General features: G+C 32.9%; 2 protein-coding genes across 2 annotated transcripts; both read right to left on the reverse strand.

The window, feature by feature from the left end:
* Positions 1-3,424: 3,424 nt before the first annotated feature.
* LOC122590204 (GDT1-like protein 3) lies at positions 3,425-9,879 on the reverse strand. Its single transcript, XM_043762541.1, has 9 exons — positions 9,602-9,879; positions 9,465-9,524; positions 6,422-6,553; positions 5,770-5,868; positions 5,477-5,549; positions 5,215-5,303; positions 4,756-4,839; positions 4,071-4,130; positions 3,425-3,863 (listed from the first exon to the last, which is right to left on the reverse strand). Exons 1-9 carry the CDS (start codon positions 9,677-9,679, stop codon positions 3,675-3,677), a joined length of 864 nt encoding a protein of 287 aa, XP_043618476.1. The 5' UTR covers positions 9,680-9,879; the 3' UTR covers positions 3,425-3,674.
* A 2,088-nt stretch (positions 9,880-11,967) lies between these two features.
* On the reverse strand, positions 11,968-15,214 carry LOC122586844 (probable N-succinyldiaminopimelate aminotransferase DapC). The gene is made up of 2 exons (XM_043758840.1): positions 14,980-15,214; positions 11,968-13,277 (listed from the first exon to the last, which is right to left on the reverse strand). Exons 1-2 carry the CDS (start codon positions 15,169-15,171, stop codon positions 12,126-12,128), a joined length of 1,344 nt encoding a protein of 447 aa, XP_043614775.1. The 5' UTR covers positions 15,172-15,214; the 3' UTR covers positions 11,968-12,125.
* Between the last annotated feature and the right edge of the window lie 153 nt (positions 15,215-15,367).

A 15,367-nucleotide genomic window follows, 5' to 3' on the forward strand; every position in this document is an offset into this window, starting at 1 on the left:
TTCCTTTCCATCAAACAACAAATTGTTGATTTTTATCACATACAAATAAAATGAACTTTTTACATGTTGTTTTCAAACTATAAAGTAAATTTGTTTTTATGTATCAGATTTAATGAACTTTAAGATATTTGTTGAAAAAAGTAGCATTTTAATTTTTCTTAACTAACCCAAACTCAAAGTGTATCCGGCATTACTCAATGTGTCACCTAAAATCCAAATAAACTCCAGTCCCTTTCATTTTCAAATTAAAAGTATATATCCTTCCTTTTCTGCATTTAGATTGGATGATATATATTCGAGTTATACTTTACTAATAACAATGATATATAACTTTACTGGTTTGTCATTGCTTTGGGACATTAAGAGGCGTTGAAGCCCTATATGCGTTTTGTCTTGGTGTATTTAATCTTGAGATTTAAGTTAATCCAGTTCAAGCATCTATATTTGTGGTGTCATAGTCTATTCAATCTTTATATTCAAGTTAAGTGGCAACAATTGATGTATGCATATGAAATATCGTTTTCCTATATTAATGTGTTATCCTTTAACATTAATGTATATGTATATATATTCATAATGACATTGTCAGGATTCTTAATTGTGGCCACATTGATTTACTTGAAGTCACAATTAGGGTTGGTTTTAAATATATCTAATCGAATACTGAATACATATCCATGCAATATATATATATATATATATATATAACTTATGAGATTTAAGCTTTGTTTATATCTTTACTAGATGTGTGTCCGCGCGTTGCAGCGGTACCATTTAAAAAATGATAGTTAAGTGTGGTGATAGTAGATACACAAGGCGATGATCGGGGTGTCGGTGATGATGGACACTGTCACACTGGAAAGTGATAGTATGAAAGAAAGGGAGACAAAGAAGTTGTGTGAAGTGAACGTGTGTTACTTACTTTACGGTTAGGGGTAATTTAAGGATATTGTAAAAAGTGCTTAAAGTCTTAAACCTATTTTCTTTATAAGCGTTTATAGATATATATTAAAAGACAACTGACCTAATAGCTTATTAACCAATCACAAAGCTCAATTTTATCAAATTAAAAATTGATGATGTCATAAATATAAAAATTACAATTTAAAATTTATGGAAATCTTTATATATTAAATTTAAATATAACATAATTAATATATCTAAATTTGTTACGACTTATGCATTGAAGCCCAGCTATACGCCTATACATATGGATAGCTACTATGGATGTTGTTGATAAAATTATAAAAGCCAACTTTACATGTATATCTATATTAAACTTTTCTATTCCAAATGAATCTTATAATAAAGATTAAAAAATAATAATTTATAATTATCCAATTATTAATCATTATCTAAAGTTTTTACAATTTATAATTTTTTGTTTTTTATAGATAGTTCACACATTTTAATCTCACTAAATACTTAACTTATACATTTTGTAGCAATCAACTTGAAATTTTTTATTCTATTGTTTAACATTTAATTATTAAAAAAAATTCAACATATTGTTTTTAAAAAATTCTTTCATAAAATATATAAAACTCCTTTTCTTTCATATAATACTAACACTTATATAATTTTAATTTTATTAACTAATAATCCGTTAGTCTAAATCAATTTCAATTTATTGGTACGTCAAAATTTATCTTTTAATTCGATCATGAACTTTAAATATTGTTCTTCAATCTATATATTTTGGTTTTCGCATGCAAGTTGATACATTATTTTAAATAAAGAAATGAAAGGTAGTCATTAAAATTGTTATTAACTGCTTTTACTAAAGTTGGTTTATAACTACAATCTCCAGTATTTCAAGTACGGACAATTATATGTTGTAATGTGTTTTGAGTAAGATCTAAAGTATCTTTAGGTATTAATAAGGGAAAAAAATGTTAGATCAAAAAATATAAACAAATATTGTCTAAAAAAAGATTTAAAAAAAATGAAATAAATATATGTAATCAATTTTTAAGAATTATATTAATTTAATTTGAGCTTATCTACATTTTTAATATTTAAATATACATATTTGACCATTTATCTTATATTGAAAATTTCTTAAATATATCAAAATCTAGTATATAAACAAAAGATTAAAGTAATAATAGTTTTCGTTATTGTTTCAATATTATCGGATGTCTTCGAAGAGATCATGTTATTTTTTTTGGTATTATTTCAATCTTATCGGATATCCGGACATTAAATTAGTAACATCACATATTTTTAAATGTTTTATGTGTATTAATGCATATTTTTTTTATTGAACAAACAATTTGCTCAAACATTTATTGACAAATATATGTAAAATGTTTTTATTAAATAGTTTATTTGTTATTATAAAGTAAGTAATTAAGTAACGCCCAATGCCGTCTTCTACGGGTTTTGGGTCTCAATACCTCGACGGTGTATGGAGGAGGTTATATAAGATGTAGACAGTCTTACCCCTACCACGACGGTGTAGAGAGGCTGCTTCCAGGTTTTATCTAAAGATAGAAAATGGCATCCGACCTTGTAAGGGATGAGGATATAACCCATGACCTCTGTCTCCAGAGGCAAGGATGTTAACTACTTGATCCAATCTTGCTGCTTTGTTTATTTGTTATTATACAAGTTAAAGAACTTAAAAATATAAAGTTATTTTAATACCTTTACACGATAAACAAAAATAACTAGAGAACTATTTAATTGTTTATTACTACGACTATAGATATAAATAATAATTTTAAATGGTAAATTTCAACTATATTATCATAAGTTGGATGACATGCATGTTCGAGCTCCGTATATTGCCCAATTAGATGTCACTGTGTTATATCAAATGCTAACTAATAACAACTAACTCGCTGTTAAAAAAAACCAAAAATTAAAGGGCTAAAGAGCAGTATGGTACATAAATGATAAAAGCTGTTAGTTTGTAACAAGTCTATATACTTACATTCTATTTTTTTTTAGATTTAGCAAGAGACTATATTTTTTTAATAACATAATTGTCTCTTTAGGAAATAACAATGTTAGTATATGTTAGTAGCAATGTTGCATAGTTACTTTTGCATACTTTATGGTACATGAATGTTGGCATGGCTGAATTGTATGTAATGTCAAAGCTTATAAATAGTTACCGACCTCTAAGCTTTCGTTATAAATGTGTACCAATATAAACCCATAAAGCTAATCGGTAAAGAGTGCATATTTTACTAATTACTAAGCATGGAGTAACTTTTATTTGTATGCAAATGTAACTGTTTCATTGCATATCCAGTACGAATGGGATGAAAGTAGACGTAAGCAAATTTAATAATGAAAACTAAAAAACGAAAAACATATCGATAAAATGAATAAACTGTTCTTATATTGATGGGGAAATGGCAGATAAATTAAGAAGAAAAATTATAGGTTAATGGTTAATTGAAATCCAAACTCGTATACAACTTCATATTTTATAAACTGTGTATTGGGTGCGGTTCCTAAAAACTGTTTTGATGGGTCAAAATATCAATCGATATAATGTTTTACATATACGACTACAAAAAGAAAAGAATAGAACAAACTTGCCCTAAAATTTTACATGATTCTTGTTGGGACAGCAAAGGGTTGTGAGAAAATATATTTATAGAACATAGATCAAACCGACAACATTTGCACCTAAAGATATAGATCATTTTGACCCGTTGTTATAGAGGAGGGTAGAAATATGATGAGATAGAAAAACCAAGGAATAGCAAGCCTCCGACTGTTGCAACGGTGCGTTGTGAGATTTTTGATGCCAACATGCTGCCACCAATTACTGCTACAGATGTACAGATAGTGTGACCTATTGTTGCTCCGATAGCAACCCCGACTGCATTTTTATGAGTCGCCAACTGCAATTTAAGGAGAAAAGGTGTCATGTATGCATCAACATATAATTGTTGAAGTATTAAGATTTACAATCCATGACAGTAATTTTTATTTTACTTCAACAACATATAAGAACATCAATATTGGTCAGGTTCTTTATTGGTTTTTTGTCTCGGAATTTGCCACACAAACAATTGATAAAAGGTAACACAGAAGAAGGAATATCTTACTGCAATTGTTGCAATCTGGCTTCGGTCTCCCCACTCTGCTAAAAATGTCAAAATAAATGACTGCAATAAAAGTACATCAAGGAAACCATTAGTCAATCATGGACCAAACGGCAATCATTTAGGTACATAAGAATACAAAGGGTAGAACTGTAAGCATGTAAAAGGTCTTGTAGCTAGACAGTTGTGTCCAACCTGATCAACATCATTACCGATTCACAAATCACAATCAACTGCATTTACATAGTAACTCAAAACAAAATAAAAAATAAAATCAACCTCCTCTAAATGTATTTTTAAGCGCAATGAAAAAGCCAGATGTGTTAAACATAGTGTACATTCCTAAGACTTCAATTTCATTCGCCTTTACTTGCTTTTGTAATACAAAAGATATTCGTATTTCAAAATTTCTATTGAAGAACAAAACCCAGACGTGTTTTAGTGTTTAAAAGAAAAACGATTTCATGCTTACACATAAGATGAAAATTGAAAAGAGGGGGGCGTTATAGTTCACATCGACTTTTATTCTACCACCAGGTTTGCCAACCTTGATAGCACCACAAAAGGTATGGTTTTTCAATATGATTCGATTAGTTAACGTGTTTATTTAATATGTGTGCAACTTAAATAAAATGATAAAACAATAAGTAAATAAATAACATTTTAATGATCCATTGCAGTAATATACCTCCAGGAAGATAGGCGTACAGAATCTAGAAAAGAACTGGCGCGCAGCAGTTTTTCCTTGACCGGACTCGAGTTTCTCTTCAACCTGTATGCATTTCATTGTTCATTTGGTCAATTTAATGCAAGATACATTTACAAATATAAGTAGACATCAATAACTTGAATGGACAATCTTAGTTGATTATACACTAGAGTTTTAAGGCATAATACTATAATTTAGTACATGATAACTTAACCTGCAAAGTTGACATTTTACAGGATCATTTTTTTAACAAAATCTGGGTTTGATTTTGACAATTGTCCACTATTCCAGCAAGCACAGTAAGAACAATGCGTCAATGCATTTGGTAAACTGATACTCAATTGACTAGTGTTTATAGGCGCAGATAAATTTCAAGCAATTTCATATTGGTCGCATCCAGTAAATGAAAACAAAGTGTGGAGAGTCATACAGACATACCTCCTCAATTTCTTTCTTCTGGGAAGCTTTTGAATCTGATGATCTCCATGCAATATACAGCAACCGCATCCCAAAGAAGGCATAAAGAACTGCATTATTGAACAAGAAGTTAGAAGTATGGCAATCTTCATTTTATATGGAGTTTGAACATAACAATAAGGCTCTTATATGAGATTAATAATATAAAATACTGAATTATTGAGTATTGACAAGTATTAATGTCTAATAATCAACATTCAAGCAGAAAAGGTAAGCTGCATGCCTGTAGCAGCACTGTTTGTATGCTTCCTTGATATCAAATTTGGAACAATCCTACCAAGCCCTGTAGAAAGTATCTGCATACCAAGTTAGATTAAAATTCAGTACAGATACCTTGAAAACAAAAAGATTGTCGAGCATATGTGTATAAAGATTATAATTCTATATGGAAACAGCTTGGATCAGGATTTATTGTAGTGCCTATCTCATCATTGCAATTAATATCCAATAAGATATAGTACAATCTTTTGAAAGAAATTCAAGGAAAAGTATTAAATACACAAAGTGACTACATACCGTCATCACAAACAGTGCACTAAGTGCCCCAGACAAAACAATTGACTTTGGATGTCTCATTGCCATAAGAGCTGCTATAATGAAAGTCTCATCTCCAATCTATACGAAATTTAGTAAACACAGCATTAGTTAAGCATCTTGAGAAGGATTTATTAATTATCAAACAAGAATGAGAAGTCGCAACTATGCAACTCTCAGTAGTGCGTCTAGTTCAGAGTTACGACTTGACATATCACTCAGCTTTTAGCTACAAAGAGGCCATAAGCACATTGTTAGAAGTGCATGATCAAGGACAGCAAGTTGTGTAACGGGTCAGAAAAAGTCAGGGCAAACCAAGTAAATCTTGGCAAAGGTTAGGTTAACCTGAAACACTTTCTGACCATATCTTATCAATTACTATTTATTTAATCTATTTATTGAAAGTGCCAACTCTAAGAAAATTTGTCACTTCAATCCGCTAATCTCAGCTTATAGGTTGAACTCCCTTAAGAGAAACAGGTCTTTATAACATAAAAAACAACATATCATTTTTCAGCTTAAGTTATGACTGAGCTCAGCAAAAATGCACTCTCCCTTGTGGCTTGTACAAAAATAGCCTTCAGTATTATAAGTAGTGAACTGTGGGTACAAAAATATATGAAAGAGCACACACCTCGCTGACAAGGATCATTGACAAACTAGCAAAAAATGCATCAACAACGCCAAGACCAGAATCCAAATTGAGTACAGCTTTTGGATCAATCTTGTCACCTATAACATTCTTTTTAAGTGTCTCTACAACAACCTGTACGAGTATATATAGCGCATTAAGATGTATTAAGCAAAATCAATTCATATTACTCAATGTGTAATATAGAAAGGCATACGATTGGGTATCAAAATTTTGTCAAGATAAAAAGATACAGAAACTGTTAATTTATATTAATAATATAGTTTGTAGGTCTTGTTGCTTAAGTTTGTCAAAATAGCACATAACTTTCTAAATAAAAAAAGAAGAGGGAAAGAAATATGCCCTTTGCTAGGCCTTCAAACATTAAGGGCTTAGAACAATTTCACAAAGAAACAAAATGAACTTTACCGAAGCTTGTGGTTTCATTTAGCTTGTGCAGGTGCAATGCCAAACAACTAAATGAACATGTGTGAAAAACTGATAACTCCTTAATTTATGCTAACACTCCTAGGTTATTCAAGTGGTCCCATGTCAAAGTGAGTAACATCATCCCTACTCCCTAGTTATTAATACACAAAACAAGGAGTCATGCAAGGTAGGATTTGAACTTTGAAGTTTTTGGTTTTGAACGTGATACTGATATTTGAAATTCGACATTTGATTGGTTGGTTCTTGAGTAGTTTTCTTAAAGGGGAAAGACCTTGGATGAAATCATCATAACTTGGAGAGGATAACAGTCGAGGAGATATATGATTTATGAGAAGCTTCAATGAATTGATAGGTATGGAACCTTTTTCCTTAACTCTGGGCTTCTTATGCCAAACAAGAATTTAAAAGAGGCGAAGGGCAGACTCTAGCTTTCAGCCAGACAATATGTTATTTTGTTTCTTCTCTCACTGTGCTGGGTCAAATCTTGAGAAAGCTTTAATTGCATCCTGACAGACCCCGGAAAAACTTATCGAAATCATCCTGAAACACAAAAGAAGCACCCCTCCCCTCGAATTCATGGGTAACTTGAACGACTTATGAAAATTGTCATCGACTTGGAAGATAGAACCCATTGACTGTAAACTGCAATGCTCCACTAGATACAATGAATCAACAAACCCTCCTCTTTGAATATGCCTTGTTTCGTATGTGTATATCGATTAAGAGTTAAAAATAATATAAAATGAAATAATCAAACACCTAATCAAATAATATAAATTTGTACAACTGTGGCCAACAAGGCCAACTTTGCTTAGCAACCATGAATAGTAGTTTTGTCTTGTTATTATGGAATGTAATAGCCAATTGGCCATGCAAATCCAACATGGAAGCAATCCAAGAAGTTAGATATATTGATGATGACAACAAAGTATGCCTAACAGTAAACACAAAACTAGAGTGGTTACACTGAGACCCTGAACTTTAAGGAGTCGGTAGAGCCGACAGTTGGCATTCCTAAATACGCCAAAATTCAATGGAGAGAGGGCATTCCTAAAAACCAAAGTTGATGCTTTAGGAGCATGTCCTTTAAGAAGTTCATAGAGCTGACAGTTGGCATTCCTAAATATGCCAAAATTCTGGAGAAATGGTGTCACATATCAGAGATGACCAACGCAACATATTTAGCGGAAGCAGGAAAAATGCAAACACATGAGCATATAAAGCAAATCAAAGTGGGTTAAACTTGAACTCTGGGAGCCACATTAGTTAATTGTGCGCATCATGTAACCAAACAACACCTCATGGGTTAATGGGTCATGAAACCCTTATATATAAAAAAAAATGTGACATTCATAAAGGACAGAACCACGTGAGAAAACTTCAACTGATAATGCTTAGCTAGTCACCAATGGAGGTTTAAATCACGTCAAACAATCTGATCATCTTGATAAATTATACATTCCGAACCATCCTTGTTCAGAAGCATACATAATATGCTTAGACTACAAACCATGCGTCTTAGCTCTAGTCTAATAAACTCATTTAATTTAACTGAAGCTAACAAGAAAGTAGAGAGTTAAGTAGATATTTTACACCAAAGTTGTTGTACAATGTACAAATCCTTTAAGCACGAACACGATATTAAAACTGCATTGCTAATTAGTTGAAACTTTAAACCAAGATCTCGTTTTTAGGGATGTGATAGTGCTCTTAACCAATCATGAAAACGATTTCATGAGTATTCACTTTGGTAAGGAGATACACACCATAACCAGTAGAAAACACACACAAACTAACTGGCGCTAATTATGTTCCACTGCATAGCATTACCAAGAGTTGTTCTCAGTAGGTGACATCGTTTTACTATTCAAAAAAGGGGTATTTATGTATGTCGAAACCTGGGTATTTTATATATAATTCCTATCAGTAATATGGATCCCTTGGCAGTTAATTATGCAAATTTACATCATTGCGATTATTATACTTTTGATGATGTTTTAGATGTTTTAGTTGCTCCTATATTGGATTCGGATAATTATTACGAGTTCTTTCCATGGTGACTAAAAAGATAGTCACTTTTATTAACTATCGCATTTGACATTACTTTTGACCCTTCTCATTACACTTATACATCTTGTTTTCTCTTATGAAGATACCAAGGTTAGGTGATGCGTAAAATCTAGGAAAACAACAAAAAGGTGGTCTTGCTTAATCCGCAAAAACAGGTTGACATTACAAACAAAAAGTTGGTGAATCAATTATCAATCCGACTATCCTATCTACCTCGTTCTGTACATATTTAACGACTAACGTAGTGCAGTAACTTAATTGCCGATCAAAAAAACAACTTTGTCAACTCATCCTCCTAATCTAACGAAATCGTTGTCAGCCGAGCTACTTAATTATATGTTACAAAAGTAACATATAATCTTACAAAAGTTGTAAGATTATATGTTAAATGAGCTAAGGTTTTACTAGTAAAAAAAATCCTAGAATTACATGTTATTATTATTATTACTATTTTATTGTAACATGATACTTTAATATAAAATGCATAAAATAAATAGAAAATAATGTTAGGGTTTAATTAACTTACTTTACTACGGCGACCTAGATCTATTATAGATCCAGTTGAGTCTTCATTTTCATTCACATCCTAAAAAAAAAAAAACAATTTAATCACAATAATTAATTAACTATAGATACAAATCAATAATATATGTATATATATACCTGAGCATAAATAAGGGATGCGGAGAAGAAAATGAAGATGAGAAGAAAAAGAAGAGTGTAATTAAGAGGGAGATTCATGGCGGTTTTGTTAGATCTGTAGAGAACCACGAGATTTAGATCTTGTTAAGGTTTTGAAAGAAAAAATGCAACTGATGTATATATATAGGGTATATTACAGCTGCATTTTTTGGGAATTGGAATGGAAATGAAGATCTTGTTGCCGGTGTGTGTTTTTGTGTGTGTATTACACGGGTTTATTGAATTGAACGGAAAGTTAAAGGAAGGAAGGAAAGGTTGACCACTTTTTCTATTGACCTCATTGGATTTTTACTCTCCCCATTTATGATTTATTCGTCTGATAGGAACTAGTTGATTCATTATCGAATTATTCTCAACAAAGATAATGTCAAAGTAATTACACTATAATGGTACTAACACGATGCAACGATATGATGCTGGTGGCGGTGATGGGTGATGGCGACGTACGGCGGTAGCAGCATTGGTGGCGAAGGTGGATGGTGGTGACGGCAATGGCGACGGTGACGGCGGCGGGAAGTATAAGTTAGAGTATAATATAATGTGGTTTTAATGGATAGTTTAATTTTGAATGTTCAAAGTTGAAAATGTCTATCTTAGCATATTCATCTCAGCCTTTCCATCATGTTTGCTTTATATTTTTGTTATCAACTAATATTCTGACCTGTACAACAAAGTTGGTTTGATCATCTTTCTATAAAAGTTTCCTTTCAACTTTAATGAGACTTTTTAATCGCATAGGACTCATGTAGCCACTATCGATATACGGTATGTGTTACATATTCCTCTATCCAAACTGAGTTGCAATGAGTCCATATATTTAAAAGACTCATGTAACCGCTGGCTATGTGTATAGGAAAGGGTCCAAAAGCAACATACCTTTTGTTTGGCTATATGTAGCAGAGTAGAAAATCTATATTTTTTTTACTCCGTAATTAATTCACACAATGAAAACCTTATACATTTTTATTCATTAAGCCCTTTCTACGTAGATAGTCCAACAGTTTATTAGTTTAAAATTATTAGCAAGTGTTTATCAAGATTTTAAGATTCTTTTTTTTTTCTTTCTGTTTAACTAATAATTTTAATGATTTGATGATAAACTAACACAAACACCCTCTTATCTTAATAATAATGTCAATATATTGGGAGCGTGATTTATGAAAAAATAATAAATAACTAGGAGTATCAACATGGTTCCGTTCATGTTGTTGGGTTACAAGTTGGAATGGGTTGAGAAATTAGATTTTAACGTTGTTTTATATGATGGATGATAATTTATTCGATGGAGCGTGTTTTTAACTTAAGTGTACACATTCTAATTAGTGTATACCTTATGATGTATACATCAAAACGTATAACCATAAATGTCATCTTAATGATGGTTAAAAAGTCATTTTCCATTTATGTGTCGAAATAACAAATTCTACATTTTGGTGTAAACATCATTTTCTGGTTTTGGAAGCAACATTCCAAGAATTAGCCTATTCCCCGAATATTGAATGTCGGATCGTCACCATCTTTGGACATCAGTTTTATATAATCTGGCCCAATGTTTTGGACTACTAAAATTATCCTTAGAAGTCTGAAGGTTAAGTTAATCCAATTTGACAACATAGCTAATATATATTGTTGATGTCATTCCTTTTATGTCTTTAGGTTAATTTCATACTTCTTAAAGACCCGTTGTATCGCTTCCTTGTTGACAATGGTGGATTTCATGTGGCCTATTGGCCTAAAGGAGCTCATTCGAAAACTAGCTTTGGGGGAGTTTGTCACATTGTGACATTGAACAACCAAGTCGAGCATAACGAGTCAAAATGAACTCGATCAAAATGAGATTTATCAACTGTTGATCTCTAAAATAAGGCTACTTATGATAATAATGAGATTATTTAAGTATGAGTTCGAGCTGATGAGCTACTTGACAATTTTATCAAGCTGGAAACTACACTGGTCGAGTTCAACAATTAGTTGAGAAATAAAATCTTATAAAAAAACATATATAAACATCAAGCTCACACAATAATGAAATGTTACATTTCTAGGTTGAACACAACTTTAAAAAGTTGATAAACTTGAACATGGTAATTGATAAATGTGCCAAAGACCACAACTAAAGCTTTACGGCTTCCAGCCTGATAAAAGCTCCTAGTCTGACTTATAATTTAATAATGATATATTGATATGAAAAACCTTCTACTGTCAAGGACGGAGACCGATAGGCTGGTTTCTAAAGATACGATAACTAGATATCAAATGTTGCAATTGAGAATGAGATAGACAGAATAGCAGAATGCGAAAAATCCCAAACAGCTCCACCCCAAGCATGCCCATATGATATCTTCATGTTTTATTGCATAAATACCGAATGTATCCACACAGAAACTCAGTAAATGAGTAACATAAAAACATACAGGAAGATATCACACGTATCCTGCCTTATCAATGCCTAAAATACATAAATTATAGCATAATAGTAATCGCATCACTTGCGTACTAACCGCTCCTTCATCCTTCCAACCGCACTCCTAAGAGTTTCTTCATCCTTACAAAACGTAAACCTAACAAGATTCTTACCTTCTTTCGGATCCAAATAGAATACACTGGTTGGAATCGCCACAACACCAACTTCTTTAATCAAATACTCACAAAACGAAACATCATCCGGAAGCCCAAAAGGTGTATGATCCACCACCACAAAGTAGGTCCCACTTGAGGGGTAAACTGTAAACCCAGCTTCCTTCAAACCCTCCACCAAAATGTCTTTTTTAGCCTGGTAATCTCTCCTCAACTCCTCATAGTAAGAATCCGGGGCACGTAAAGCTGCCACAGCTGCATACTGCATTGGGGTCGAGGTAGCAAAAGTAAGATATGAGTGTGCTTGTTTAACCCCCCAAATCAAGTGCTTCGGGGCTATAGCCCACCCGATTTTCCAACCAGTGAGAGAAAATGTCTTTCCCAATGAGTTCAAAGTGATGGTTCTTTCATACATTCCGGGGAGAGAAGCAATAGAAATGTGATCCATTTCAAAAGCTAATTTGTCATAAACTTCATCACTAAAGACTAAAACGTCGTTCTTGATGCATAAAGATGCTATCTGATTAAGCTCTTCACGGGTGAACATCTTACCAGTTGGGTTATGTGGAGTATTCATGAGAATCGCACGTGTATTTTTGGAGATTTTGGATTTGAGTTCTTCAATGGGAACAGCAAAATCAGGGGGGCGAAGGGTAAGGGATGTAACTTTGGCACCAGCCATGGATAATGTGGCTTCATAAGAATCATAGAAAGGAGCAAAAACAATTACTTCATCTCCAGGATTAATTAAGCCTAAAATAGTGGCGGCAATGGCTTCTGTGCATCCAGAAGTGACGGTTACTTCCTTTTCAGGGTCAACTGTAAGCCCAGTATCTTTACGGAAACGGGCTGCAATGGCTGCGTTGAGATCGGGAACTCCATACCCACGAGCGTATTGATTTTTCCCATCTTTGATGGCTTGAATGGCGGCCTCTTTGACAAAATCGGGACCATCAAAATTAGGGAATCCTTGACCGAGGTTTATTGCTCCATGTTCTATGGCAAGTGAACTCATTTGTGTGAAGATGGTAGTCTTAAACTTCTCCAAACGCTTTGCAACCTGGAAGAAAAAAAATCAGTTACTTTAGGGGTCAAATGGCCAGTTTCTTTTGTTTGTAGTTTGCACACATTTTGCTTTGAAATTTACTCACTATTTAAGAAATAGAAAATCAAATTGGGATAACAAAGTTACATCGTTAACCCTTCTTCTAACAAAGTCTGAGAGATTTTTCCTCTCGTTTAACAAGACGATTCGATTCTTCATTTTTGAAGTCAGAATTCTTCAAAAAACTCACATAACTGATTATATGGTTATCACAACTTCAAACAAAAATCACACATCTAGATATATTGCGGCGATCCTTATTATTAGAACAGATTATCTGATTCTAAACAATGAACACAAATCCCCTTTAGAAGGTACATTTAGAGTTCCAGAGGCTAGAGGTCACAGGTTCAAAACTTGCCAAAGGCAAGTGGAGAAACTATACAGGGTATGAGTTCTATGCGGTATGTGCTATGGGAACGAAAACGGTACATGGGACCAGAGGGCTCCCACCCATTTACCGTTTTTTATTCAGTCCATTTTGTTATAACCGAATAAACTGATTATCTGATTCTTAGGTATAAAACATCACATAATCACTCTCACGCACACATACAAAGACCCTAATAGTCCATCTCTAACAAAGGAGTGCATATGTGCAAGCCCTAATTTTCGATACTCACCTAGCAAGATCATGATAGTTACTAGAATAACTTGACTGGATTAATATATGGGGTGAAGTTATAACTCAGAAAAAAATATGCTAGTCGTGTAAGAAATTGATAATTAAGCTTCTTACTAGGCATCTGCAGATATTTAACTGGCACTTTTAGAAGCTTTTTCTTACATCTCATCTAGACATCTAGTAGCAATTTTTTGTTCAGAACTACTGTAGTTGCAGGTTTTGATTAATCATGTGAAGATCGCCCGGTTATTTGAGTGACATAAACGATATTTCAAGGAAAGGTTGATACATATAGCACATACATTCTAAAAAGATAACTAATAATATAAAACATTTAACTTTGGGCAAGAAGACAAAGGTCCTATTTAATCAAATAATCACAAAATACTAACAAAGCCGGGAGTTATAGATACGGCAAAGTACATGAAAGAGAGACAGACAGTGGCATGTAAGTATATCTCATCCCTTTCTATACATCTCATTGTGACGATAACGTGATATGCCACAAAGACGAGACTAGGTGGAGTTTGTTTACGCTTAGATACATAAACTTTCACCAAGGGTTTTAAGTGTGTTTGGCTAAACTTTTGGGTGATCAATTCACTAACACAATTGAATCTATCATTTATCACCAATGTAAGTAGAACGATCATTACAGCGATCTTAACTCCAATCTTCAAAATCACCAAATAATTGTTCTTTTCAAGCAACCATAACTTTTATACTAAACAAGAATAGATTTTTTTTCATCCTTGTGGTATGTCTAAACTTACACAAATAGTCCCTTAGCTTCATTAACTCCACTGGAGGTCTACTATCACAATACAGATGTATACAAAGTTTAACTGTTCTCAACCTAAATCAACTTTTTGTTTTAAAATCCCAAAAAAAGATGTTACCTTTCAAATATAAATGTTACCTGTGGTTGACTATGAAATCAAAAAAGCCTAAGTCAAACTTAATATATATTATCAATCAAATATACAGATACAGATATATACAATTGATAACAAAAATAAAATAAGATTGAACCTGTAAGGGGTGCTGACGTGTAGCTCCATCTTGATCCATAACAACAGTTGATGCTGAAGAGGAAGTTGAAATTGAAGAAGCTCTGAAAATGGGAATGTGAGAGTAGGAGGAGGGTTTGTAAAGCGAAGAAGATGTTAATCGAAGTGAATTTATATAATAAGAAGGCCTGATGAAAGATATTGGACTAAGCATTCTTAAAAAAAGGCCGTCCAGATGCGATGAATGTGTTTTGTGTGATGTTAAAAAAGAGTTGAAAGCTATAGCTAGAAAGGCATTATTCTAACCTTCCTAGATCCTTTTCACTCAAGTAGTAGGTGTAGTGATGTAGTTTAGTTTGGAGGAGAGTCTCCGGACTCAGCATCACGTCACTCAAGACTTCTGTCAGAAC

The sequence above is a fragment of the Erigeron canadensis genome, chromosome 2 (genome assembly GCF_010389155.1).
Source record: "Erigeron canadensis isolate Cc75 chromosome 2, C_canadensis_v1, whole genome shotgun sequence".
NCBI lineage: Eukaryota > Viridiplantae > Streptophyta > Magnoliopsida > Asterales > Asteraceae > Erigeron > Erigeron canadensis.

Bases quoted from the DNA above. Each gene is read 5' to 3' on its own strand.
- LOC122586844 (XM_043758840.1), bottom strand. From the start codon at position 15,171: ATGCTTAGTCCAATATCTTTCATCAGGCCTTCTTATTATATAAATTCA. The intron at 13,278-14,979 runs GTTCAATCTTAT...TTTTTCTTCCAG, and splicing joins CACGTCAGCACCCCTTACAG to GTTGCAAAGCGTTTGGAGAA.
- LOC122590204 (XM_043762541.1), bottom strand. From the start codon at position 9,679: ATGAATCTCCCTCTTAATTACACTCTTCTTTTTCTTCTCATCTTCATT. The intron at 4,131-4,755 runs GTATATTACTGC...CTTTTATTGCAG, and splicing joins GTACGCCTATCTTCCTGGAG to TCATTTATTTTGACATTTTT. The intron at 3,864-4,070 runs GTAAGATATTCC...CTTAAATTGCAG, and splicing joins GCCAGATTGCAACAATTGCA to TTGGCGACTCATAAAAATGC.